The sequence below is a fragment of the Lissotriton vulgaris genome, chromosome 5 (genome assembly GCF_964263255.1).
Source record: "Lissotriton vulgaris chromosome 5, aLisVul1.2, whole genome shotgun sequence".
NCBI lineage: Eukaryota > Metazoa > Chordata > Amphibia > Caudata > Salamandridae > Lissotriton > Lissotriton vulgaris.
In genome coordinates, this window is record NC_141693.1 from 1923416355 (window position 1) to 1923443613 (window position 27259).

At 46.0% G+C, this 27259-nt stretch overlaps 1 protein-coding gene across 1 annotated transcript in view; it reads left to right on the top strand.

Moving 5' to 3' along the window:
* The window catches only part of LOC147717735 (complement C4-B-like), a 643152-nt gene that overhangs the window by 295033 nt on the left and 320860 nt on the right, over positions 1 to 27259 (top strand). The window contains exons 17-18 of the mRNA XM_086919877.1: positions 2496 to 2696; positions 13814 to 13925. Coding sequence (XP_086776003.1) covers positions 2496 to 2696; positions 13814 to 13925 — 313 coding nt within the window. The remainder of the gene's footprint in view (positions 1 to 2495; positions 2697 to 13813; positions 13926 to 27259) is intronic.

Consider the following 27259-nt stretch of genomic DNA (forward strand, 5'->3'; position numbering starts at 1 on the left):
TTTGTTGGTGTGTAAACATACGGATTATGCGTTTGAAAACCCTCAGCTGGTAAAGGCAACTGAGTTCACTTCATCCTCCATTAATAGTGGTCGATCAAGCATAACACCCCCTTTTTTGACATACAGGATGGGTGTTAGATTTTTGCCCCAATGAAGCATGCCAGAACATGTGATTCCACCCCAGTGGTGGCCGAATGAAGATAGGATTTCCCTTTTCCCTCCAATTTAATTTTAAATGGCATCTCTTGATTCCCATTAGTGAGACATCTGCATAATGTTTCTGTCCTGGTGAATTGATCTCAAGCAACCGCAGATAGGATCGGGGTATCGTCAGTATACCTCATAACGATAATGCCAAAACATTGTATCAAATCTGCACGTGGAGCCATATATAAATTAAAAAGCAGCGATGACAATATCAAACCCTGAGCCTCTGTCATTTCAGCATTTTCATATCAGATATGTAAGGGTTGGAAGTAACTTGGACAGCATGGTTAGTTAGTCAGAAATCTTTGGAGCCACGCAAGAACTTCTGGTACCGAAGGCCTCAAGATGATTCAATAATACATGGTGGTCGATCTCCAGCAAAATCAAAGCTACTGGAACATCTTGACCTGCATACTTGTGCAAGTTGTCCAATATTGTGGTCACATTGCCTTCAGTGCCACAACCTGTGCGAAAGCTGGGCTTCATTGGATGGAGTATCTGTTAGTCTACAAAAGTGGTTGGCTGGTTAACGATAGCTCACTCCAGAATTGTAGCCATGGATGGCAGTTGAGATTCTGGTCTATAATTATCAGAGTACTCTGGATCCAAAGAGAATTCGGTTTTTAATAATGATCGATTGCCGGCATTTTTAAAATCATCTGGAACACAAACAGTACTATATGAGGAATTGATAATAACCCTAGGCATAATAATGTGAGTTCAGTAGGAACACTCTGTGCACCTTTGCTGGGATAATATCTGCACCACAACCTTAAAGCTTAATACTTTTGATTACAAGCGATCCTCATCACTTAGTAAGGATAACAGATTCAGTATCTGTAGCTCCAGGAGTGAACTGCGCTTTACAATCAACTCCTTGGTCTGGGACTGCACTCAAGCCCAGATACGCTTTGATTGTTCATATTATCAACTGAAAAAATACTGGAGATACATTTAGCTGCTGAGCAAATGTCCATCAATTGGCCTTAGTTCATTAATTACTGTAAAAATAGCTTTGGAAACATTTGGGTCCAAAAATATTTTTTGCAAAATATGTTTTCTTAAAAGCTTTTATTGACTGTGTACATTCACTGTTAAGAAAAAGCTATCAGTTTTTTGTATTTGCTTCATTGTCCAGCTGCCATCTGAGTTCTAATTGGCATAACTTACATCTTTTGATTGAACAACTTAATCTGTCTGTGCCTTCTATGGCAATTTTGGAGCAAGTCAGTTCCACCTCATGGCTCTTATGTCCACCACCCTACACATTCTTTCTCTTTATCACACTCTTCCAGGTCTTCTTCATCACTGCCTTTTTCCTTTGACACCGTTTATGTACACTTTTCTCCTCCTTTCTCCCTTTTTAGACTTATCTCTTGTTCTGGGTCAAAGTCTAATGATGAAAATAAGTCTCAGAAATGAGCGCTGATACCGACCTCCTACAACTGCCAGTGCACATCAAGCAATGCCGTTGTTGAACTTCATCACCACTGTTCCCAGATGGTGGAACTGTTTCCCACCAGATACCCTTGATTCTTCTGTCTCTCTTCTCTTCACTCTATCTTGAATTGATTTTGGTTTGTGATAATGCAGTGAACTCCTCCCTTTCCACAAATCTCTTTTAGGGAGTACATTAGGCTAAGGAGAGGGTAACACCTTACACTCCACCAGCGGGTTAACCAGAAGCAACACATCCTTTTCATACACTGGCTTGAAGCATTACAATGGATTCTAAGTACTCACATTCTATAGTAGGCCAACAGACTGCACCCTGAGTTACTGCGCAAACGTCACCTTCCAATAACATTAGCTTTCAACATTGCATAGACAGTATGCTATTTTAACTAAGCACATTCAATCATCCATATTTCAGGTGGTGTGCATCTCAGATAGACTGTTTCTGAATAAGACAAAAAGCATATAATTCTTTCATTACATAATAGAGACCGCAAAGAGTGTAAGGGATCCTGCAGCAGTTCTAAACAAGGAAATGTGACCACCTTGATTGGTGAGTTCCCCTGCACAGTGACCCTGGACATTATCAGAAGAGAGGGTGCAGGACAAGTTACCAGCAGCCAAGGCAATAAGAAAACGAATTGCACCTCAGAACATCCCCCTCTACACTGTTAACTAGTGTGTTGGAGGCGTAAAGCCACCAGTCAGCATGCCACTAGTGGTTCTTAAGTCCATGCACAACGAGGGCTTTTTATTGCATTGTTTTGTGTTTCTTCTCCACCCCCTCTTGTTCTGCTCATCACTTACTGCCTTTTATCTCCTGCATGCCACAGTCGGAGAGTTTACTGATCCCAAGCTGAAGCAGTGTTGCAAAAGCGGCGTGGCGCTCCTGCCCCCATACATGAAGCGCACCTGTGAACAGAGGTCCGAAAGAGTCCCTAATGAGAAATGCAGAAGTGCCCTACTGATGTGCTGCAAATTTGCTGCAGAGCAACGGGAAAAATACAGGAGGATGGCCTCTGGGCTGGGAAGAAGTAAGGATCCATGCTTCTTTGTGACCTTGTTCATTTCATCTACTTGTGATATGACTCTATCTTACCAACATATTGGGATATATTAGCAGTCAAGAGTTGTACTGTGGCAGCACTAGTAGGAAATATGTTCCTTTTCAGAGTGAATCCTTGCCTATAAAATCCCACTTACCATGTCTTTAAATGTGTATGTATATGTGCTCATATTCTCGGTGTATGAAAGAACCATTTCTCTAGTCGGGGATTTTCATATATAGTCATAATCGTTGAATAGTCCCACCCGCCTGCGGGGTCCTCGGAGCACTTTTTCCAATATGTCTTTTTAAGTACGTAAATTCGTCTTTCTTCAGGAAGGTCTAAAAAAGTCACTTAAGAAAGTCATAATGCAGCCAATAGGATTAGGCTACAGTGGTCAAAATTCCTAATGTTCATGGAACAAAAGGGGACTATCCAAGGAAACAGGGGGCAGATGTATCAAGATACCTATTTGAGATTCTCAAATTGCGATTTTTTGAGAATCGCTATTTGAGAATCGCAAATGGTATGTAACAAAAAAATCGCAATTTGTTAGCGATTTCTTGTTATTCCTTAATTGCGAATTCGCAAATTGCGAATTCGCAATTAAGAAATACTTTCCCATTCATTTCTATGGGCCAGGAGGCCCATGGGAAGGAATGGGAAGTTATTCTCAATTTGCGATTCGCAATTTGCTAATCGCAAATTGAGAATAATTTCAAGGGTGAGATTCCTTAAATTTGCGATGCGATTTACATGATACATCGCATTTCCGTATTTTTTTCTCGCAAACGCTGCTTTTTTGCGAATCGCAGCATTTGTGAGAAAAAAACGGATGATACATCTGCCCCCAGGTGCTTAATGCATGAACAACTTTGTAAGGTCACAAAAGAAATCCTACACAAACCCTTTTGCTATAAGAGAGTAGGATGAAGACATGCAGGGCAATATAGCCCATAGGCTGACATTTTTAGGAAACAAAAAGGAGAATATGCCTTTAAGAACTGTGTGACCTCCAATATTGCATCCTGCCCAGCCAGCGGCAGTTACCACTGTTGTTCTTTTTTCTGGCGCCTCCTGACAGGACCCTTGTAGTATTGAACTCGACCTTTTGAGGTTTTTTCTTCAAAATGCAGACTTAAATATCAGTGATTTGTGCTACACTTTACATCTTTTGTCTTCACCTATTGAGTTTTGTATTTTTCTGACAGGAATAGAGGTATTTTTGTGTTTAAAAGGCCTTCTTTATTCGACAGCTGTCATCGCTGTGGCAGGAAAAAGGCGAAAACAGACACCCATGAGGTCTGTATTATCTGCCTGCCTTCTTCACATCTATCTGTCTCCTACGACGTTTGCAAAACCATCTTCAGGCAAAACCTACATGACAGGGAGAAAATTCACCTTCAAGGAAAAGATGGAAGAAGACTGAAGCAAAAAGCCACATAGACCTCTGAGCTAGGGAAGGTCTGAGTAGTGTTTTCCAGGCAGAAAGCACTTTTGGTCCCGGTTGACGTCGAGGCGGATGATGTTGAAAAGGAGGTAAGCCATCGACATGCTTACCATCAATGACTGGCTCGACACCGTATAAACGTCAACGTTCGACGTCAAGACACTCTCGTGCGAGGTTGAGACCTTCTACTCATCACCGCCCAACGTCAAGAAGTGCTTTGGCGTCGAGGGACTTTGATCCTGCCGTCACCAAGAAGTAGAAGCTCAATGTCAAAAGCTATAATTGTCGATGTGCGTGGTCGTCGTCGTGAAGCTAATCAACGTCGAGACGACGACAACAGAGGTCGACTTCGATAAGCCCATCAACGCTGAGGAGACCTTGGAAGCCCTTTAAAAGAAGATTAATCTATACCTTATCTAACTCATAATCTAGGATCTCAATCTCTGGTAGAGGCACCATCTTCCCCAATTCTGTTGTCTTCTCCCTCAGTAAAGTCGCCAGCTCCACCAGCTCTGCTGCCTCCTGTATTGCAGGTGAATGTCTGACAAAATATCGAAATCAAAAATATCGAAATACAAAAATATCGGAACAAAAATATCGAAGTCAAAAATATAGGAATCCTATCCCTAACAAGGTAAGTACAAAAATATCGAAAAAATAATATCGTAGTACAAAAATATCGAAATTAAAAATATTGTTTTTTTAAATGTATTAATAATAATGTAAAAATAATTATAAAATACATATAATGTTACAAATATTAAATAAAAATATTAAAACATAATTAAAAAATTAAAACTAATACATATACATTTAAAATAAATTAAAAACTTAATAATTTAAAGTAATTTTATATTTTTTAATTTCATTTAATTGATTTAATTTAAATTTATTTTATTTTTACCCTGTACGACTGTACCCCAAAAACCCAAAACTGACCCTGAACCCTAAAAATACCCCTTTACCCAAAAACCCCAAACTGACCCTGAACCCTAAAAATATCCCTGAACCCCAAAAACCCAAAACTGACCCTAAACCCTAAAAATACCTTTACCCAAAAACTGAAAACTGACCCTGAACCCTAAAAATACCACTTTACCCAAAAACTGAAAACTGACCCTAAACCCTAAAAATACCCCTTTACCCAAAAACTGAAAACTGACCCTGAACCCTAAAAATACCCCTTTACCCATGAACTGAAAACTGACCCTGAACCCTAAAAATACCCCTTTACCCAAAAACTGAAAACTGACCCTGAACCCTAAAAATACCCCTTTACCCATGAACTGAAAACTGACCCTGAACCCTAAAAATACCCCTGTACCCATGAACTGAAAACTGACCCTGAACCCTAAAAATACCCCTGTACCCAAAATTAATTAATATTATTTAATTACCAATTAATTATTAATTAACAATAACAATAAAGTAAATATATTAGCACATTTGCTGTAATTAATTTAATTTAATAATTAATATTATTTTGCCCAATTAATTAATTAAGAATAACAGTAAATTATATATAAAGAAATTACTATAATTAATGTAATAAAATAATTAATAATAATTAATTACCAACTAATTAATAATTATAAATATGTAAAAAATTATAATAATTAATTAACTAATTAATAGAAATTAATTACCAATTAATTATTAATTAAAATATGTACAAACATATATCAATTCATTAATTATTATTAAATTACTTCCCACCCTATTCCCCTATATACCCATAACCCGCTACAGAACATATTTATCAATTAATCAATTAATTAAAAATAATTACAAATTAATTCTCAATTAATTAATTAATAATTCCTACTAATTAATAATTAATTTAACATAATTAAATTACTTCCCACCCTATTCCCCTATAAACCCACAACCCGCTACAGTAGTAAAAGACAATATTTAATTAAATTACATTAAAAATAAATAATAAAACATAATAATTAAAATATAATATACACTAAATTTATTTAAAAATTGATATTAGTAACATCAAAGTTATTAATTTCGATATTGTTAACATCGATATTTACAACTTCGATATTACTAGTATCATACCAATATCGATATTTAGACTGTCGATATTACTTACCTTCGATATTTTTGTATATCGATATTTAAACTTCGATATTTTGGTATATCGATATTTAAAACTCGATATTTTGTCTGTGTACCATTGCAGGTACTACCACCCTCTTTACCTCCAGTGGCTCCACAACCTCTAGTGTTGCCAATACCACCAGCTCTACTGGCACCTCTCATTCCACCTCCTTCAGTGCTGCATGTACCTAGCACTCCAGATCCCAGGAGATTGCCCTTAAGGATGTGCCATACCATGGCCATCATCCATCTTGGCGTTCTCCTACTAGAACAAGACACTCTTGTTTGCATCACAGAACGCACCACAGATCAAGATTGCAATCTCACCGCCATCACCATGGGGATATGTCTTCTTCCACCAGGGACTATTCACCCACCTTGCCTGACTGTCCTCAACCTCGTTCCTCACCAATTTATGACATAATCACCTTTCAAGAAGTTCTTGTTTGAGGTGCCGCTAAACTGAATATACCAAAGACGGTTCCAATGCCATCGTCAACAGTGATCTTCAAGACACTTCACCAATGCACAGCCTCTAGACCTTTGCTCCCACTAGTGCCGGGTGTCTTGAGCCCGCCATGGAATTATTTCTTCTCCAGCTGTTGCAAAATCAGCACCATCCAGGCTCCAGAAGAAATATCGTCCTCCACATCAAGATCCGCATTGGGGGGATTTCAACATACACTTAGAGGACCAATTAAACCCCATAGTCAATAGCCTTTTATCGAGCCTTCAGGCGATAGATCTCCATCAAAAGTGCTTCCTCCCAACACATGACAAAGGCCATCTCTTGGACCCAGTCTTCAGCAATTTAGACAACCTCAGTTCTGGGGACCCTATTCCCCTACGCTGGTCGGACCATTTTCTAATTCCTCTGTTCTGGGCCATGAGGATCGCCCCATATGTTCAGAATCCAACGGCGTCCTGGGGCAGGAAATGGTCCAGACTTCCTCTGGCGGAATGGAAGCTGGCCCTAGAAGCCTCAAAAACCCCAAAGAGAAATAACACTGATGAGGCAAATACTAATTTTAATAACTGGATCCAGGACTCTCTTGACAGAACCCTTCCTAAAACCTTTATCCTTAAAAAAAAACAGGAAAAATGCAGCCCCATGGTTTAGTTCCAAACTTAGGGCTCTAAAACAATCTTGCCGGAAACTAGAAAGGGTCTGGAGACAGGATCCCACACAGCATAGGAAGGAAGCCTATAGGAAGGCCATCAGGCAATATAAAACTGAAATCAAAGTCGCACAAGCCCATTTTTATGAAATTAAAATCAGTACGGCTGCCAACTCTCCCGAGGGGATCTTTCGGATAGCGAAATCTCTAATTACTCCGCCTCAAATACCTCCATTGAGGGAAGGGGTTTTGTAACAATCTAGCGGTGTTCTTCCAACAAAAGGTCCAAGCTATCTATACAGCTTTTCCCCTTAATCCGCCGGAGCCAGCGGGAACAGAGGTAACTGGCCCGGGCCCGGTGCTGGAACAATTTGGTCTTCTGGACACAGTTACGCTAGATCAGGTAATTGGTAAGGTGTCCTCAGGCTCCCCGTCGGACCCTGCTCCGCCTCAACATCTTGTGGCAGTTCTTGATTCCGTCCAGGCGACAATCATTGAGGTATTGAACTCCTTAAATACAACTAGTATAGTCCCCTCCCAGTGGAAGTGCGCGATGGTCAGGGCCCTTTTGAAGAAGCCTAGTTTGGATCAATTAAACCTATCCAATTATCATCCAATCTCGCTCCTGCCCTGGTTGAGTAAACTGTTGGAGAAACACATTAATAATATCATGGTCAATCATCTAGAATACAACAACCTGCTGGATGCCACGCAAACCGGCTTCCATCCTAACCATGGGACGAAGACTGCTCTGCTGATGGTAACAGAGGAGGCAAGGAAGCTGGTGGATGAGGGGTGAATGGCTGCCATTATTCTCTTAGACCTCAGTGCAGCGTTTGATAGGGTCAATCATACCATCTTGACCGACCGACTGAAGAGTGTCGGAGTGACAGACGCTGCACTGGCATGGTTCTCTTCCTTCCTCAGTGACCGCTACTTCCAGGTTTTCGAGGGAGATGTGGTCTCCTCCAGACTACCTCTGAGATGTGGGGTTCCACAGGGCTCGGCCCTAAGTCCGACGCTCTTTAATATTTATATGAGGCCGTTGGCGGAGATTATCCATCCATTTGGCATCAAGATCGCCAGCTATGCAGACGACAGCCAGTTAGTGGTATCACTTCACCACGACAAGGGTTCACCCAGCACCCTGGCTCCTTGCCTTGAAGCGGTGGCCAGATGGATTGAGCGTTCCTACCTTCGCCTCAACGGAGACAAGACAGAGATTATGCTGCTGGGGAATCCATCACCCGCTGCCTCCGTCCCCATGTGGCCGCCATGTCTAGGTCCTGCACCATCCCCAAAGCCACAAATAAAGAGCCTGGGCATATGGCTCGACAGCTCCCTCAACTTTGTGCATCAGGCCACCACACTCTCATCAATCTGCTATGGATTGATGAGAATGCTCCGTAAAATTATTCCCCTCCTTCCATTTCAGGCCAGAAGGATAATGGTCCAAGCTCTCATATTGTCCCGCTTGGACTATGGAAATATTCTGTACTTGGGAGCCCCTCAGGCCACAATAAATAAGCTGCAAGTAGTTCAGAACTGTGAAGCACGGATGCTTCTTCAGGTTCCACGTCGACAATCAGCAAGGCCAGCACTGCGACAATTACACTGTCTACCAATTGCCACAAGGCAATTGGTAGCCAGGCTACTCAAACTACTCACAGCTATCGGTGATGGAAGTGTACCCGGTAGTATGGTGAGATCATTCGGCCATTCTATTTGAGATAGCCTGTGTAGAGAACCAGAACAAGGCGAAAGCAGTCAAAAAAACTAGTTATCCGCGCGCATGGAATAAAATTGAAGCAGAGAAACTGTTAGTCCTCCTGGAATCTACCGTGCCTTCTCTATGGGGCGAGGTGGATACAGCTATCTCTAGTTTTAATGATTGGATAAATGAAGCTTGTGATAAGCTCACCCCCAAAAAGCGCTTTGATGATTAAAGGACCTTCCCGTCTGCCCCGTGGTACACCCCTAATTTAAAGGCTCAGAAATGCATCTGCAAAAACTCTGAACGGGAATGGAGGAAGGGCTATAAGATGGAGAACAAAATTAAACATAAAGACAGTCTACGGGCATATAACCAGTTGTTGCTTATAGCTAAGCAAGAGTACTTTGCGAGTCAAATCAAATTAGCTGAAAACTCAGCAAAGTAACTCTTAAAAATTGTCTGTCAACTGGCCAATCCCCACTCGTCAAAAATAGCAGAGAGTCAGGAACTATGTGACAAAATTGCTAAGCATTTCATAGACAAAGTTGAAGCTATCTTTTCAACCTTCACCAATGCCAAGAAAGGTCCCTCCTATGAATTGGATAGGGACATAAATCCAACCCCGCAAACACAACATGTATTGATGGAATTCCCTGCTATGGCTAACACTGACTCGGCTACACTCTTGCAAAATCTGAAATCTGGTTCCTCCTATGACCCCTGTCCTGTCAAAATAGCCAAAATGATTCCTCGTGTAATTACCTCAGCACTGACTCCCCTTTTTAATAGGGTATTGTGGGAGGGCATTTTCCCAGTAGATTGGAAGACGGCTTCCTTGATTACGCTGCTAAAGAAACCAAATTTGGATCCTACAGATGTCCGCAACTTCAGGCCTATCTCTCGCCTACCTTTCCCAGTGAAAATGCTGGAAACATGGATAAATAGACATCTGAGCAGCTATCTGTATGAGGCTGAGGTACTTGACTGTACACAATATGGCTTTCGAGAGGGTCATAGTATGAAAACTGCTCTCATAAAATCTACTGATGAGATTAGGAAAACGCTAGATCAGGGGAGTAAAGCAGCAATGATTATGCTTGATCTCTCCGCAGCGTTTGACACTGTCCATCATGCACTTTTGATGGACCGTTTGTCTGCCTGCGGAGTAAAAAATTCTGTCTGGAAGGTCTTAAATTCATTCCTTATGGCGCGTAGGCCGATAGTAGCCCTTGAAGACTTCTGCTCAACTTCTTTTCGTTTGCCTTGTGGGGTCCCTCAGGGCTCATCACTAAGTCCAACCGTATTCAATGTGTATGTATCATCCCTGGCACCACTGATAAGATCTTATGGCTTCCAGCTTACATCTTACGCGGACGATACACAGATTGTGGTATCCCTCCTTCCCGGACTAGAAGGGGCGGTTAGCCACAATTTACACGATTGCATGGAAGCAGTTGGACTTTGGATGGCCAGTAATTGTCTAAAATTAAACTCAGACAAAACTGAGGTCATCCTATTTGGTAATGATATTAATATTAGGCCAGTCTCCCTGGGACCCCTACCTGTCCCCTCCACACAGGTGAAAAACCTGGGGGTTTATCTGGATGAGAGACTTGACATGAGGCAACAAATTAATGCAGTGGTCTCCTCCACAATGTTTACCATTAGAATTACTAAGAAAATTCTCCCTTTTCTGCCCAAGGAGAGCCAACAGACGGTGGTCACGGCGCTGGTCATGTCAAGACTTGAGTATTGCAACCGCCTCTATCTAAACATCCAAGAGAGGCTGTTGCAGAGGCTTCAACAGCTGCAGAATATAGCTGCCAGGCTAATTTCTGGCCTGCCCAAATTTTCCCCCATCTCTGGTGAGATTAGGAAACTTCATTGGTTACTGGTGAGACAACGGATACAGTTCAAATCATTGTGCCTTGTTTTTAGGTCACTTCATAATCAGGGTCCTCACTATCTTCAGGACCAATTTCAATGGTATTTACCATCTAGAACCCTGCGCTCATCAGCTCATAAATTAATAAGAGTACCACCAGTGAAAAAGGCTCGGTGGGGTGGTAAGAGCTTTGTGGTAGGTGCAGCAAGACTTTGGAATCAGCTCCCCGTTCATCTGAGGAGCTGTACTGAATTACTCCCTTTCAGAAAAATGCTTAAAACCTGGTTGTTTTAGATCCTCTTTCTATCCAGCAACCCTTTTCTTCCAGTAGAGATAGCAGATAGCGCCAGGACACCTTCGGGTAACAGATGCGCTTTACAAATTAATTAACATAACGTAACATAACATAACAGGATACATTTCAAGGCTATGTGCTTGGCACATAAAGCCATGAGGAAGACCGGCCCACCCATCCTACACCCACTATTAACACCTTATCAGCCGCCTAGGACTCTACGCTCAGTTCCTTATATTTGGCCAACATTAAGAAAATAAGGAAGGTGAGATGGGGAGGACGCTCCTTTTCTTTTGCTGCTGCTAAGTTATGGAACTCCCTTCCCCAAGCTATGCTGACCTTTCGCAAGCTCTTAAAAACACACCTGTTTAGAATGCTTCCCTAGCTGTGCGGACTGATGTGATGCTCTCTCTTCACCAAAAGCGCTACAAGGCCTCTGGGTAGTTAGGCGCTATAGAAATACTCTTCTACTCTATTCTATTCTATTTCTGCACGCAGACCCTTCACCTGACTTCATGGTGACTCTAGCTGCATGTAAGTTTCACGCCATATCTACTTCTGTCACTTCTCCTCCGGATAAAGAGAGAAAAAGATTGGACTCTTCAGGCCTCAGTCTGCAAAACAGCAGCTACATACATGAACGGGGCCAGCGCAACAGCCCTCTTGGGTAGATATGATCGAGCCTTGTGGCATTCCTTCTCCACTTCACGGAACACCTCCCAAAAGATTACGGAGAGAATTTTCTGGAAATTGTTCAAGAAGGTGTCAAGATCTATAACCAGCTCATTTGTGAGGCGTCTGATTTCTCTATTCTGGCTCCTCATGGTTATTGCCATGGAGTGTCCTTGCGCAGAAATGCATGACTCCGACTGACATCATTAACTTGATGCTCAGCTGCATATTCAGAACATGCCATTTTCGGGTTCCATTCTGTTCGGCTCACATGTTGATGATGATATGGCAAGGATGAAGAGGGAGGTGGATACTTTAAAAGCCATAGGGCTTGAGAAATCTAAGGACCAGCGCCGGTCGTTCCGACCCTACCAGACTTGTTCGTCACAGAGGGTTCAAACCCCTCAATTGCAGGCTGGGAGACAATTTGGGTGCTACCTAATACATCCAGAAGAATTTTGGTAGGAGGAGAAACCACTCAAGAGACAGTGGATCAGAAGCATGAGGTGTTTAGTGTGTTCTGTACTGTGCCTGCATTAAATGTGATCACAGATATTTTTACCCATTGTGCTAAATTGCAACTAATGCTCTTCAAACCAATTACATTTCTGGCTGTTGCACATTTATTAGTTCTCTATAGAATATTTCAAACTTTTCTGGGGAGTATTGGAAGTGTGCTGCCAACACTGAGCACCTCATGCTAATTGCCTGAAATATCTTTGGTGCCTTCACCAGGATTATTGCAATAGTGACCGGTGATATTTCCCAAAAACTCTGATAAAGTTCTAAATATTGGGAAAGTAAAATCATGGACTTCCTGTTCACTGCATACTGTATTTTGTCTAAAAGAGAAATTATTTGATCTCTACTGAGGCTCTCAATATGATTTACTGGAATTCAACCAGAGCAATAACTATCTATGGAATTCTGCCTGCCCAATTTTCTGAATGTCTCCAGGTCTGGAACGATGGTGCCTGCAAACTCCAGACCCGATAATTCCAGGCCTGGAGACACCAGCCCCATTAAATGCTGAATGTGCTGTGGGCAGCAGCAGAGCCCAGCCCCATCCGACCCCTGCAGCAATGGGTTGAAGCCTGACCTGACACTTTCGAGGTGCTCAGATTGAGGCAAAAGCATCAGCAGACTCATCCCTAGAAGCAGGAACAAGTGCATGGGAAAGGACCTGGGAGTCATGCAGATCCTTGCAGTCTTTCATCAGTACACAGCGAAACGTTGTATTCATTGGAATTTGGTGGTGGATACAGGCCGTAATCTGAGGTTCCAGTACTTTGGTATCTCCACTTCAAATGATGTCACCTTGATAATGAGAGCCTAAATGGGGGAACCTCCTTAAGTATGGAAATGGCACTGGCTTGTTATTGTTCCCTAGTTTTGAAAATTATCAGTACTGCGGAGCATCCCTTAGCCTGTCGGTGCCCCACTACGGTACTCCCCATGTTGACAGTTTCTCTCTGGTGGTCTTTGCCCCCTGTTGGACTGTAGCATCTCACTTAACACTCTTGCTGCCCTTTTAATGTATGGATACACCATACAAAGCTGGACACAGTTCTCCCTCATGACATAAGAAGCACAGGGGCATGAGGCACAAATGTGAAGGGAAGTGCCTTTTTCTCTCTGTAGAAACCTTCTATAAAGATGAAAATCTAGCACAGGATTACACAAGCACCTCGGAAATCGAGGGGTTAACAAGTCATCTACAAAATTAACAGTACTGATGTGCTGCTGTGGGAGGGTCGGGAGATGCATGTACTATATTCCGTTCACCCCACACATGCTCCATCTCTTCGAAGATTAGTGTGTATGAGCTCATCCAGTCCAATATTGCTCTGTTGTTGCAGCTCTTTCGGATGATGAAGAGGAAGAGTTTTACGACGAAGACTCTATCGAAGCAAGAACCAAATTCCCTGAGAGCTGGCTGTGGAAGACAGTGAACGTGAACAAAAAACACACGTAAGACTGATTGCTAAGTGTGGCCATTTTAACCTTTTATATTCCACTTCAAAGATCTCCACCTTTGTGCAAATGTATGGTGACTAGTCAACAGCAATGTCGGTAATGACAACACGTTACACATTCAAACTATGACCTTATTGTCCAAAAACAACACCCCCACTCACTCAAAGTTCGCATTTAGAGGTCCTCGCCCACCGTCTTTGACAACACCTTCTCCTTTCCAAACTGGATGGTGGCCATGATCAATGACCTACTTGGTGTGTAGGTCGGGTGCCTTGTATACTAATCACCTTCTAGTAACTTATTTTTGTCTACTGTAAAAAAACTTGATCATTCTGGAACTGATGTATCCATACGAGGGAAGGGGCACCATTGAAAGTGTGTGTGTGTATGTGTGTATGCATGTTTGTTTGTGTCTGTATTTGAATTAACAATCCTATTCATACTTCTTTGTTCCTGTAGGAGAGTAGGGTCTGCAATCCTATGGTCACCCCAGATTTTTGCTTCACTGGTTTACGACTTTCCCTGGCTGTAGGCCTGCTAATTAGACCCACAACCTAGCTGTTCACTCTCTAAATTGACATCCATGTACTTTAGGTGAATTTTCCAATTGGTATTGGGTCACTCTTGTAAGTCCTTGTACAGTGTACCATAGGTACCCAGGGCCTAAGGGTACCCAAGGCCTACCAGGGGCTGCAGCATGTATTATGCCACCCCTGGCTGGCCATCTAAACAGACACAACTGGCTGGTAACACAGCTGGGGCAAGGTGGTCTAATCACCCTTTGCTTTAGATATAGTATACCTATATCTAACCCTAAAATGGACACATATCCTCCTATAAGTCACTCCTATGGCAGGCCTTATCAATACTGAAGGCAGAGTGCTTGGAATTATGTGAGATGGTGCTCTAGCATGAGCTGAGCCTATCTGCAGCTTTCGGAACCAAGCCCTTTAGCTGTTTCCATGATAACGCTATACCATATACTCTTAAGTGCATTATAATCCTCACGGTTATTGCTAACTTTTGCATAGCATTATCAAAACATGGCGAGTATGGTGTCATACGAATTGGAATACTACCCCCTCGCCAGTTCTGGCGACGGGGGTAGCATTCCACCCAGACCCCAGACCTGGAACTCCCTCCCGACCGACCTGCGCCTGACCTAAGACCACCTCTCCTTCAGGAAGAAGCTGAAGACCTGGCGCCCCCCTCCCCCCCCTCCCCCCCCACCCCCCCAGCGCCTTGAGACCCTACGGGTATGTAGCGCGCTCTATAAGTGTCACTGATTGATTGATTGATTTTAGAGGGACACGACATGTATGTAACTGTGAACCCCGGTTAAAGTTAGACAGAGCCTCAGCATCACAAAATGGATGCTGCCACCACAGACACGAGTCTGACCTCCTGCTGCTGGGAGTCCTTCCAGCGAGGGAGGCCTAGACAAAGGGTTTCCTGCCCTGGGAGGTGCTAGCACCACCCCAGACAGGACTTTGTGTATCCAGATAGGCAGGGCTGAAAGGAATGAGACATGCCTGGGGCTCACAAGGTGTCCCTGTGCATACCCCGGTTCAAACCAGTTGCTGGGGCACTCCAGCCCCAGCTCTGGCGCGAAACCGGACAAAGGATAGGGGGTGTAACCACCCCCCTTCCTGGTCCCACCCATAGGAGGGACCTAGCCACAGTACAGCCCCCTTTAGGAGAATAAAGGTAGGAGCTGGTCCCATTCCAAATTAGATTAATCCTGAACAACTTTACATGAAGAAACTCTGGACTTCGATGTTCTGCTCCACAGAAGACTGAAGAAATCTCCCTTGTGGTCAAGGAGTGACCACCCTGCACAAGCAGGCACCATCAAGCGTCCTAGCGGTTCACTTTGTTGTCCTTCTTCCGGGAACCAGACTTCAGAGCCCGACGAGATCCGGACTTCCAGACCTCTCCGACCTCTACCTACATCTGCAGCACACCTGGGATCCGCGGGTGCAATGAGACACGTGGGACCGGCCATGTTGAAGAAACTGCACTTCGCTTCCAGCACGACTTCAGAGGCATCCTCGAGTAAGTGCTTTGGGGATTGAGAAGCCCCAGCCCCGAGCAGCTCCTGCACCGGAGACCAGCCCTCTAGCATCCACGAGATCTGCGTGGTGCCCTTTTGCTTGGTTACTGCTCGACGCGTTGTCTGGTCACTTGCCGGCTGGCTAGTGACCTCCTAGACGACAATCCATGAAATCTACATCGCTGGTCTGGTTGCTCCAGACTGGCCCTTGCTTCCCAGCAAAGGAGAAGCATCCCGGACCCTCCTGGTCCGCACCAGACGCCTTTTCCACTCACCGCGTGGGTTGCCTTTGCCAAGGCCTGTTGATGCCGAATCCGGAACAGATACCGCCAACAGCGAGAGCCTGCGTGGGACAGCTCGTGACTCCATCCTGGTCGTCGAAGACACCTCCTGGTCCACGTGGCTGCAGAGTCAAGCGTCCACTCTTCACTTGATCGCGACGACAGCATCTGGTTCCTTCCTGGTTCCACTGCGGTCACTGGCTAGTGATTTTGAACACTGTCCCCTCTGCTTTCAGTTCTCCATCTTCCCCGATCCACCCTTGGATCACTCCGGACATCTTCCTCCTGGTCGCCTGCAGCATCTTTCTTCAAGGCTACATAGACTTCAACGCGGAAACCCGACACACTTTCACACCTATGCACCCGCAGCTTGTGGGTGAGGTAACAAGAGCACTTCGGTGCTCAAGGGTAGATTGACTCTCCTAGTGTCCAGGTATCCTGTCATTTTAGTCGTAACTAGTTGGAACTGTCTTTTACTTACCTTTTCGTAATTTGTTCCGCCCATTGACTTTGTTCCTCATCTCGCGTGTGAGTTTACACTCTGCACACGCTTCCCGTGGGCCTCCTGCTACTTACCTAAGGTTAGGGTAGTGTAGTCCCAGCGATTCTACAGCCTCTGGGCATCTTCATTTCCTCTATTGATTTCCTTATACCATTTTACTTAGTATATGGTTTGTCGTGCCCCTAGGGCACCATTGTAATTTGTGCGACTTATTGTGTTTTTCTTAAGAGTCTTGTCATGTGCTTAGTCCTCTGACCTCATAAAGAGTTTATAAAGAGTTCAGAGGTGTTTATTAGTAATAAATATATTGTCTATTTTCATAACAACCTGTGTGGCGTCCTTTCATCTGGTATTCAAGGGGTTATATGTGGTAAAACAGCTGGCTTCACATGCCAAAAGAGTTTAGACTGCTTTGTCCATGCTACCATTATGATAGCTGGTCTATAAGGTTGACTTACAACCAATCACCATAAGGGTTGTTTGGACTGATACAAGGTGATCACTAGAACTAGTGAGCATCATATATCAGGCCAACTTCTCACAGTTCCCCCCACATCATCGCACTACCACTTGCATCTCTGAGCCACTATATTCTCCTCAATACCATTGCGTCCCTATGGTTCAGACCTCTTAAGAAAATAACTAAGCCTCAATGCTTAGATTAGGGAATCTCATATTCATTGAAATCTTTTTGGACAAACTTCTTTCCAATAGCCAATGATCTCTGCAGCGTGGTTCAATAACCCACACACATTTGTGTTTCTTAAATAGCAGTGAAGATTCAGCAGTACAATGTGGAAAACCATCAGAATCATGCTTTGGGGCTACACTTTAGTGGAAAGAGGAATTTTCCAGGTGTTAAGATCTGCAACTTCTTTAAAAAGCCCCCCCTTTACCAAAAGCAACAATATTTCATCTTTTTCATCTCACTAATCTCTCCATACAACACCTCTCTTGACCTGTTTCTCACCTCTCTCATTACTCTCAGTACTCTACACTTTAGCTCTCCACTCTCTACGTCACCTCTCTCCCTAGCTCAAGTCTCTCTCTATTTCACATCTCTCTCACTACCTCATATTTACCCAACAACTTTCTCTATCTTGCTACCAAACCTAACAGTTTACTTCCTTATATATTCACCTCTCCAGCTGCCCTTCTCTTTGAAACTCTTTTCTAACTACCTTTGTCATTATCTCACTTATTCTACTTCCACCACTTTTCCTCTATTATTTCCTTCTCTCTCTGTATATTCCTCCTATCACTTTCTGCATCTACCTCTATTTCATTCCACCCTCTTTACATCTCTTCTCTCTTCCTCCTTCCCTGTATACCTCTTCCTATCTTATTTCTCAGACTCCACCTCTTTGTCTACCTCACCTTTTATTTCCCTCTTTATGATTGCACTTCTGTCTACCTCAACTGCCTCTCTATTTAACTTTTCCTCTTTACCACAGCTTTCATTTCATTCTCTCTATTACAGATATCTACTTCTGCTTCTTCCATCCCCTATATATAACTTGTTTCCCTCCCGCTCTCTATCTCACCCTCCTTCTCCCTATTGGGCTCTCTCTACCTCACTTTATTTCCTTATCTGTGTAGCAAATTTTTTTCTACCAGCCTCTTCTTCATCCTTTCTCTCTGTGTCTTTCCTACTGGCTACTTCACTCTTTTCACTTTACCTTACATATCTCTGTTCTCACTTGTCACTTTACCTCAGCTCTATCTTTATTCCTGTGCTCTTTCTTTTTCACCTCTCTCAGTATACTGCTCTCTTTACCGCTTTGTTCTTCTCTTACTTCCTCTCATTACTTTTACTCAATCGATCAGTAAGTCACTGTCTGACAAGAGAGGCGTACATAGAACGAGGAGAGGAGGGGCAAGGAAGAGGGAATTAAAGAGAAAATTCAGATTTCACCTGCTTTGATTCTCACTGTTGCAGCATACTCGAAGGGGGCACATTTCGTAGTACATTGAGTGAACAGCCACTATCCATAATTGGGCTAGAATTCACATCCTGATCACTTCTCCTCTTCCCCTATCAATATCAGCATCAGTATATGCATTCAGTACCAACCCGCAACATAGAAGTCCTCAAGCTTGGTGCTCTCGCATATTCTTGCCCCTCCCTCCCCCATCCCCTTAATCTCTTCCACTGGTGTGCTCTAACTAATTTAAGCGAGGATAAGCAATCATCGTTCTTATGCTCGGTTGTGTGGGTCTTCAATTCTATTTTGGCTATTCTCCCATTCACGCTGATTCCATACCTGCTCTTTTCCCCCCACGGCCAGCTCAAACCTATCTATATGCCATGTTCCCTGACATGCTCCTGAGGAGCTTCTAGGGAGTCGGTATACGAGTCAGACTCTGGAAGCTTCAGCAAAGTCACCAATGCAGTTTCCATCGCTTTTTCGTTGTTCGCTCTCCTAGCCTGCTGGAATCTAGCCATACTCCCACTAGCCGCCCAGTTCTCCAGCTCCACCCTCCATCGTACCACGCTGGCCCTGCTTGGATTGCCACTGCCTTGTCAGTTCCCATTTAGCTAATAACAGCCCCAAATCAATGAACTTGCTCGTGATCTTAGTCCGGGCTGTATGTGGAAACCAGTGCAGCATGCATACTCCTATGTCAGGCTCTATCTGCCTATCCATCACTCCGCTCAGAACCCCGACCACCTCCTCCCAGTATGTTCCGAGCTGCGGACAGCTCCACATCATGTGTTGGAAGTCTGCTGCATTTGTGTTACAGCTGGGGCAACATGCCGTATCCACATGGAAATATTTAGTTATCTGCTCAGGGGTTAAATACGCCCTGTGTAGAACGTAGAAATGAATGAGTTAGAATCTGGCATTCCGTGTACCTTTCCAAGCCCTTTCCACTATTCTATTCCAGGTTGCTTCAGGAATATCCCTACCCTGGTCCACCCCCTATCTGTCTCGCAGCTGATTCAATGGCTGCATCCCCTCTTCCACCATCTGCCTACACAGGCATGTTATGGCCTTTACCGTCCCTGCTGCCATTACAACTTATTGACACGTCAATAATGTCTGTGCTTCGGATAGTCCTTCCCCCCAGTATTTCTGAATCGCAGATTACAAAACGGCATGCAGCAATAAATCGCCCCTAGGCAAACCATACCTGTCGTGCAGTTCCTGAAAAGGCAAGAGGGCCCCCTCCCCATATAGATCCTCGATCATTTGCAACCCCAGATCCGCCAGCGCAGACCAGTCTCCTCCATGCGGAAAGGCTGTGCACATGCCCAGAGGAATCTTCGGCGTGTACGGGCGAGTGATGCCACCCCTACGCTTGTATCTATATTCCAACATGCCCTTAGTGTTTTCTCCTCATTCGTAAAGGATTTAATTCGCAACCGGTGGCCAAGAACCACAAATGACATAACATGCCGCGGTAACCATCGGTCCTCTGGGCCATCTGGTCCCCTAAACTCCTGAGCCACTGCCTGCCTGAACCATTGTAATTGGGCTGCTAAAAAATACACTTCGAAGTCCTGGACTGCCCATCCTCCCTCTGCTCTAGGCCTCATCATCGTGATCAGTGCCACCCGCCGCCTGCCATTCCCCAATTGAAATCCCCCAATCATGGACCTGAGCGTCTTAAACACCGATCCCGGGATCCAGATCGGCAGCGTCCTGAAATAATATAAGAGTCTAGGCAGTGCTACCATTTCAGCAGTGCTACTCTGCCTGCCACTGAAAGTGGCAGAGTACTCCAAAATGCCATACTCCCTTTGATCCCTTCCACCGTCCTGTTCACATTACCCTCCAATAAGTCCTCCTGCTCATGGTAAATGTTAGTCCCCAGATATGGCAGGCAGTGGGGCTCCCATCTTATTCCCTAGTCTAGCAGGGATTTCCATGGCTCGACGCACTGGGAATAGGCAAGTCTTCTTCCAATTTACGCATAGCCCCGATACTTCTCAAAACGTCCTCAGCAGCTCAGTTGCTCCTGCGAAGACTTCTCGTGGGGCAGCCAAAAACATCAGCAGGTCATCTGCGTAGAGCGATATGTAATACTCTTCTCCGCACACCTCTAGCCCAGTGTAATGCCTTCCTGATCTAGTTTGCATCCCAGTGGTTCGATCGCCAGCGCAAATAGGAGCAGAGACAGCAAAGAAAAACACTGTTGTGTCCCCCGTCCCATCGAGCAGGGTGACGATACCGATCCCCCCCGTTCTTACCTGGTCAGTCGCTGAGTTATATAGTATTTGGGTCCATCTCACAAACTCGTCCCCCAGGCCAACTTTCGCAGCACCTGGAAGAGATATGCCCACTCCAGACTATCGAATGCCTTTTCTATGTCGACTGAAAGAATCAAGGCAGTTGATATTGGGTCCTGGCAATCCTCCAAAATTCGTAACAAGCGTCTCACATTAATAGACGTATTACGCTTAGGTATAAAACACTATTGATCCCGATGCACTAACTGCGCCATGTATGGGAGTAGACGGGAGGCCAGGATCCTGTTCAGGATTTTGTAATCAGTCGTCAAAATGGAGAGTGGACGATATGCCTTTATATCTATCACTTCCCTGCCAGGTTCCAGGAGGGGAATGATAATAGCCTCCCTAGTCGTCTCGGGCAGCCTTCCTGCTTTACGTGCCTCCTGATAAGCCACTTGTAAGCGCGGAGCCAGACAGTCTGCATATTTGGAGTAGAATTCTATAGGGAGGCCGTCCACCCTAGGCGTCTTGTTGCGGGCCATATGCTTAATCGCGTTCCGTATCTCTCCCACCGTGATCTTGTTGCCCAGCAAGTCTCCCTGCTCCTTACTCAGGCACGGAAAAGCCACCTCCTCTAGATACTCTCCTATATCACTAGCATCCTTGGTCAATTGGCTACTATAGAGCTCAGCGTAATATTCCAGGAACAAGCTGTTAATCCCTGTTTGCGTGTTCACCATCTTCCCTGTGGGGGCCAGCAGGCCCAATATAGGTGCTCCCCTGGGTATCGGGTTAGACAACCACTCCAACAGAGCGCTCGATTTGTCTCCTTCTGCATGCATCCTTATTCTATAATTCTTATAATCGAAAGAGCGTTGTCTCTCCACCTGCACCGCCACTGTCTCTCTAACCTTCGATACCTCTGACTGCATTCCGGGCCTCCCAGGTTGGTCCCTCTCCAACTCCCGAAGTCAGCTTTCTACTTTCTCCAGATCCACCAACAGTGTTTTCCTTACTCCCACCGCCTTGTTAATACACATACCCCTGATCACAACCTTAAACACATTCCACTCAATGGACGCTGACGTCGCCGTTCCCTCATTCTTCTCAAAATATTGGTCAATGCCCTCCCCCAGCTCTACACTAAAGACCGGATCTTCTAGCGCCTCCGGTCGGAGCCACCATGTCGGTATCAGTGAACTCTCCATCGTATCCGCACCAGTAGCGGGTTGTGGTCTGACATCATTCGCGATAGATACTCGCTACCGATCAATTTGGAGTGGACATCTGGGGTACATAACATTGCGTCTAATTGTACATGCAAGTCATAGAGGCCAGAATAATAAGAATAGTCTCTCTCTTCCAAATGCTGGGCGCGCCACTTGCCAACCAGCCCCCAATTAGTTTGCAATTCCCTCCTTGCCTTGGAGATCCTATATACTGGGGCACCAGAGAGCGGGGGTGGGATCTGTCTCTTTCCAAATAAGCTATTGAATTGAAATCTCCCCCCATTATTGTAGCCCCAGTTAAGTATGGGGCCAAGCTCCCTGATAACCTCTCAAAAAAGGTGGGCTGGTCAACATTGGGAGCATACACGCTACACAGAGCTATATCCACTCCATTCAGCCGCCCCAGCACCGTTACATACCTTCCCTCTGGGTCAATCAATTGCTGCGTTGGCTGAAAAGGGATACCCGCTCTTACCCATATCAAGGCACCCCTGGCAAAAGATGAATAAGTTGTGTAGAATACTTGCCCCCTCCACCTCTTCTTCAGTGCTGCTCCCTCTGATCGGTTAATATGTGTTTCCTGAAGGAGCGCCACCTGCACCCCCGTCGTACCAAATAAGCATGTACCTTGTGGCGCCTCTGCATTGTGTGAAGCCCCGTTACATTCCAGGTAATACATTTTAAATCATGTAACGTCCCCATTTGTCAGGCAATCCTTCTCCTGATCACATCCCCCTTCTAAGAGCACAACTGTGTCCCTAACTCCCCCCAAACCCTCTCCAACTCCCCCCCCCCCCCCCAGAACAGGCACTATAACATTAGAACCCATCCAAACTACTGCCCAATTGCTCCTTCAAGATCCTTGGGAAGCTAACGCTCAACCCCTGTAATGTTAAACCAGCCCCCTTCGGGGCCTCATCTCAACGAGACCTCTTTCACACCTTTTCCACAGCCCCTAGAAATTCTTCAGTACTTACTAATTAAGTCCTAGTCCCCCTCCCCTCACTTAGCGCATTTCCCAAGTCCAGCCAGAGTCTACATCACCCATCCATGATCTCGTCCGCCGTCCCGGGTGTCACATGAGGCAGTTTCGAGCTTCCTGCATCCGACTGTTCATTGTCCTCGTCCAAGGACCCCCCTTCTGATTCCGTCCTCGCAGGAGATATACCCCCTTCCACTTGAGAGATAGCCGTAATGGCCTGCAAAGCGGCCGCTCGCTCCTTCTCGGTCTGTGCCTCTGTCGGCTTCCGAGCCGCTGGTTAACGTAGTCGAGTGCGCCTCATTCTGCGAGAGCAGGACCCCTCTGCTCCTGCACTCATGCCATTTCCTACTTCTCTGATACCCGCTTTATACATCTCCAGTCAGTCCCAGGCCTCTTCAGGGCTGTCATGAAAGGACATCTTACAATCCACAGTAATCTTCAGGTGCGCCGGAAACATCAGAGAGTTTGGAATACCCTCATCCCAAAGTGCCCTCTTGACTGCCACAAACGATACTCTGCGGCGCTGGACCTCAAGCGTGTTATCCAGGAACAACGTCACCTTACTATTGTCCACCGTTTCCTTGTTTAAGAGAAGATCCCTATCTTTATAGTGAAGCAGCCTGGCCACCACCGGCCTTGGTGGTCTCCCAAGGGGCCAATGGCCTGGCCGGTACTCTGTGGGCCCTCTCTAGAGTAAAGAAGGGTGACAATCCTTCCGCGTGACGGTCCCTTTTAGCCACTCCTCCAGATAGTCCACCATGCTGGGTCCTCCCACTCCCTCCAGTAAACCCACCACCCGGATGTTGTTTCTTCGATTCCTCCCTTTTGTATCCTCCGCTCTCTGCTCCAGGGTCCGCGGCCTGTTTTGAACGTCAGTCATCTGCGCTGTCATCGTCTTTTGTGCTGGTTCCAGGACTTCTATAGCTGACTCTGTTTGTTTCACCCTATCCGCTAATTTAGCGGGGTCCGCTCGGAGCAGTCCTAGGCCCTGGGTCACATGCACAATATCCAGCTGCAGGGCCTCCCTAGTGTCCGTTATGGCTTTTAGTATTTGATCAACCTGTTGCTGGAGCATCCCCTCTGGGCGTTGTTGTTGGCCCTCTCGCACTTCCCCAGTGGCCAAGTCCTCCTCCTGCTCCCCTGGCGTTCCTGCCTGCTTTCCTCTGGGCTTCCCCATGTTCCCTCCGGGCTCAAGGTCCACAAGGCCTCCGGTCGTTTTTTCTATATATCTCAGCCTCTCAACGAGATCCCACCGTGCAGCCACACCTTGCGTCCCCTCTCTGTTCCCTCCGCCAGATCACACTCCTCTGTAAGGTCGTCCTCCAAGCTCGACCAGGCCCGCAACTCCACAGCCCTCCAAATGAACCTCTCTCCAGCTGGGCAGCGATTACTCACTTCCAACAATGGGTCCCATTCCAGGCCATCCAACACCGGCTGTTGCGTCCCTCTTGTCGTCGATTACTACTGTCCCCCGACCTCACTGGTAGGAAACAGCTGGCCTCCATTCCTTCTCAATACCTGCTCTTGACGATCCTGTAACGTAGCATTTATCCGTGCTCACTGCCTGCATAGGCCACCTGCTACTTGCACCAGCCCGTGCCTTCTCCTGTGATCCTGCCCTGTCTGTCCCTTGCCGAGATCATCCCTCAGTGGTTCCACACATGACTTCTCCCAGCCACTAGCCCGCTCTGCACCACGCCAGGCCACGCCAGCAGGTCAAGTGCCCCATTTCCTACAGCCCTACAAGCTCAATTGTGCTAGCTGTCCGATCCCCAGTCGGGAAGGGGAAACTCTTTGAAAGGCTCCTTCAGTTACGTACGGCCTTCAGTTCCCTTCAGCCACCGGCGTCCCCACCACGTCTGTACTGTCCTTAGATGCCCCTCTACCCCTCAATTGGCCTTCAGCACGGGTAGTCAGCTCTCCTCATCAGTTCCACTGCGAAGCTGGTATCGTTCAGGCAACCCACTTCTAGGACCACCTCTCAACTCCTGACCTCTCCAAGTGGTTTCTTCCACCACCTGCAGGCGCTCATGCGGCCTCAGGGCTCCTGATCCCGTACAGTCTCGCCGGGTTCTGCCACTTGCTGTCACCACAGCTGCCCTTTGTGAGGACACATTCAAGCAGGAACAAAGCTGTTACTGAATATTTGCTATGTGATGGGGTGTAGGGTGCCAAGCTTGTGGCACTTCTTTCAAGCAAGCCAGCACTCACAATGCTGGTAGTATCTGTTAGTGGATGAGTACACTGGAGAGAAAAAATGCAATCCCTCCAGGTGCCACAGATAGCAAATTATTTAACAGGCTGTAAATTGCAGTTATGTGTGGCGGTGTCGCTATTGCCCACTGCTCACCCGCAAAAGCTGAGAGTCAGGAATGTCCTGGGCGGGGGTATGCAGTTGTCAGAATGTCATTGTGATCTTGGGACAGCATACCTGGCATCTGGCTACAAAGTGGTTAATCGTGGAGGCACATGAGCTTGTTTCATTCTCATTCCCGGCACATGGGGACAATGGGAGGAGCCCGGCAGTCTCTTATACGCTCTGTTATATGGCGAGCCGGCTGCCTGCTCACAGCTCCAGGCGGCCCCTCCCACCTCCACTGTATCCCTCTCTCCCGGGTCGCTGCAGTCCAGCAAGGCGTTCAGGGTAACCCCGGTGCACCATGCCCCTACTTCCGGCAGATCCAGGCTGCTTACCTCTATTCTGACGTGTTCGCCCAGATCTTCACTCCGTTGCCGATTCTGCCCTCTGGCAGAAGAAAGAAGGGAGCGGGGGTCGCCCGCCGCCACGCGCGTCCCGCGGGACAACCCGCTCCTTCAGGCCTCCAGCATGTGGCCTCTAACGGCGCGAGCTCCAGATCACGCACGCAGCTTCAGCTGATCACTGCCGTGAGATCTGCGCTGACCGCTCATGCCGCCATCCTGTGCCTGCACTGCTTCAGGAGTCGTCCGTGCACCACGCGCCCGGAAGTTCAGCAGCCCCGGTTCCCTCCACAATGTTCGTCCTGGGCTTTCACTGGGGGAGTTCTTCTCCGCTAGTGGTCCCTTATCGTCCTCATCGGTCGAGCCGCCCACAGAGCCAGTCGAATCACTGAGCCCCGACCGCCATCTTGGGTCCGCTTCTCGGACCGATGCACTTCCGGCAGATCTCCCGTTCACACCGCTGCCAGATTCGCTGTCCTGGCTGCTGGCTTCCACCAGGCTCCGTTCTCCTCCGTCCCAGAGTTTGGGGGCTTTGTACACTGCCCCTAATCAGGATTATAGTCGAGGTCAGCGCGGAGCCCTTTGCTCATGCTTCCATTCCCATCCGCCTCGGGGTCACACCCCCTTTGCTTGACATCATGAGGGCTGTAATTATCTAAAAGTGGATAATAAATTAATAATTGTCCTGAACAGTGCCCAGAAAATGTCTTGCCCGAACCCCCAAACAATGTTCAACATGTATGATCATCTGTCCCTTATGTTCTTAAATGTAGCGTCCTCTTCCCTTTTACTCTCCTAGATCTGCTCTGCACCTTGAGATTCAAATTTCTAATTTATTTTATTTGTTGATTTGTTCCATCTACTTTTATATTTATGGGCAACAGCCAGTCAGAAGGATCAATTTTACAAACTTGTTTCACACCCACTCACCACTACATTTGGCTGTCAGCACTCAGTGCTTCAATCCCCACTACTGGTGCATGCACCCTCTGTTTAGTTATTCCCTCACTTGTTCACTTATGAATACTTGCTTATTTATTCATGTATTCCTGTGCTCAGTCATTCGTTAAAGTAGTCATTCACTTCTTGTAGGAGAGTAGGATCTGCTTCCTATGGTTACCACCACGTTTTGCTGTGTTTCACTGGTTTTTCGACTTTAGTCTGGCTGTGACCCTGCTAATCAGGACCACAGCCTAGCTGTTCTCTCTCTAAATTGATTGCATGTACTTTAGGTACATATCAGATTGGTTACTGGGTCACCCTTACGAGTCCCTAGTATATGGTACCTTAGGTACCTAGGGTATAGTACCCCAGCAGCCTACCAGGGGCTGAAGCATGCATTATGCTTCCAAAATGGCACCAGAGGTCTGCACTTGCAGCCTGGGTAAGGTGGTGTAAGCACCC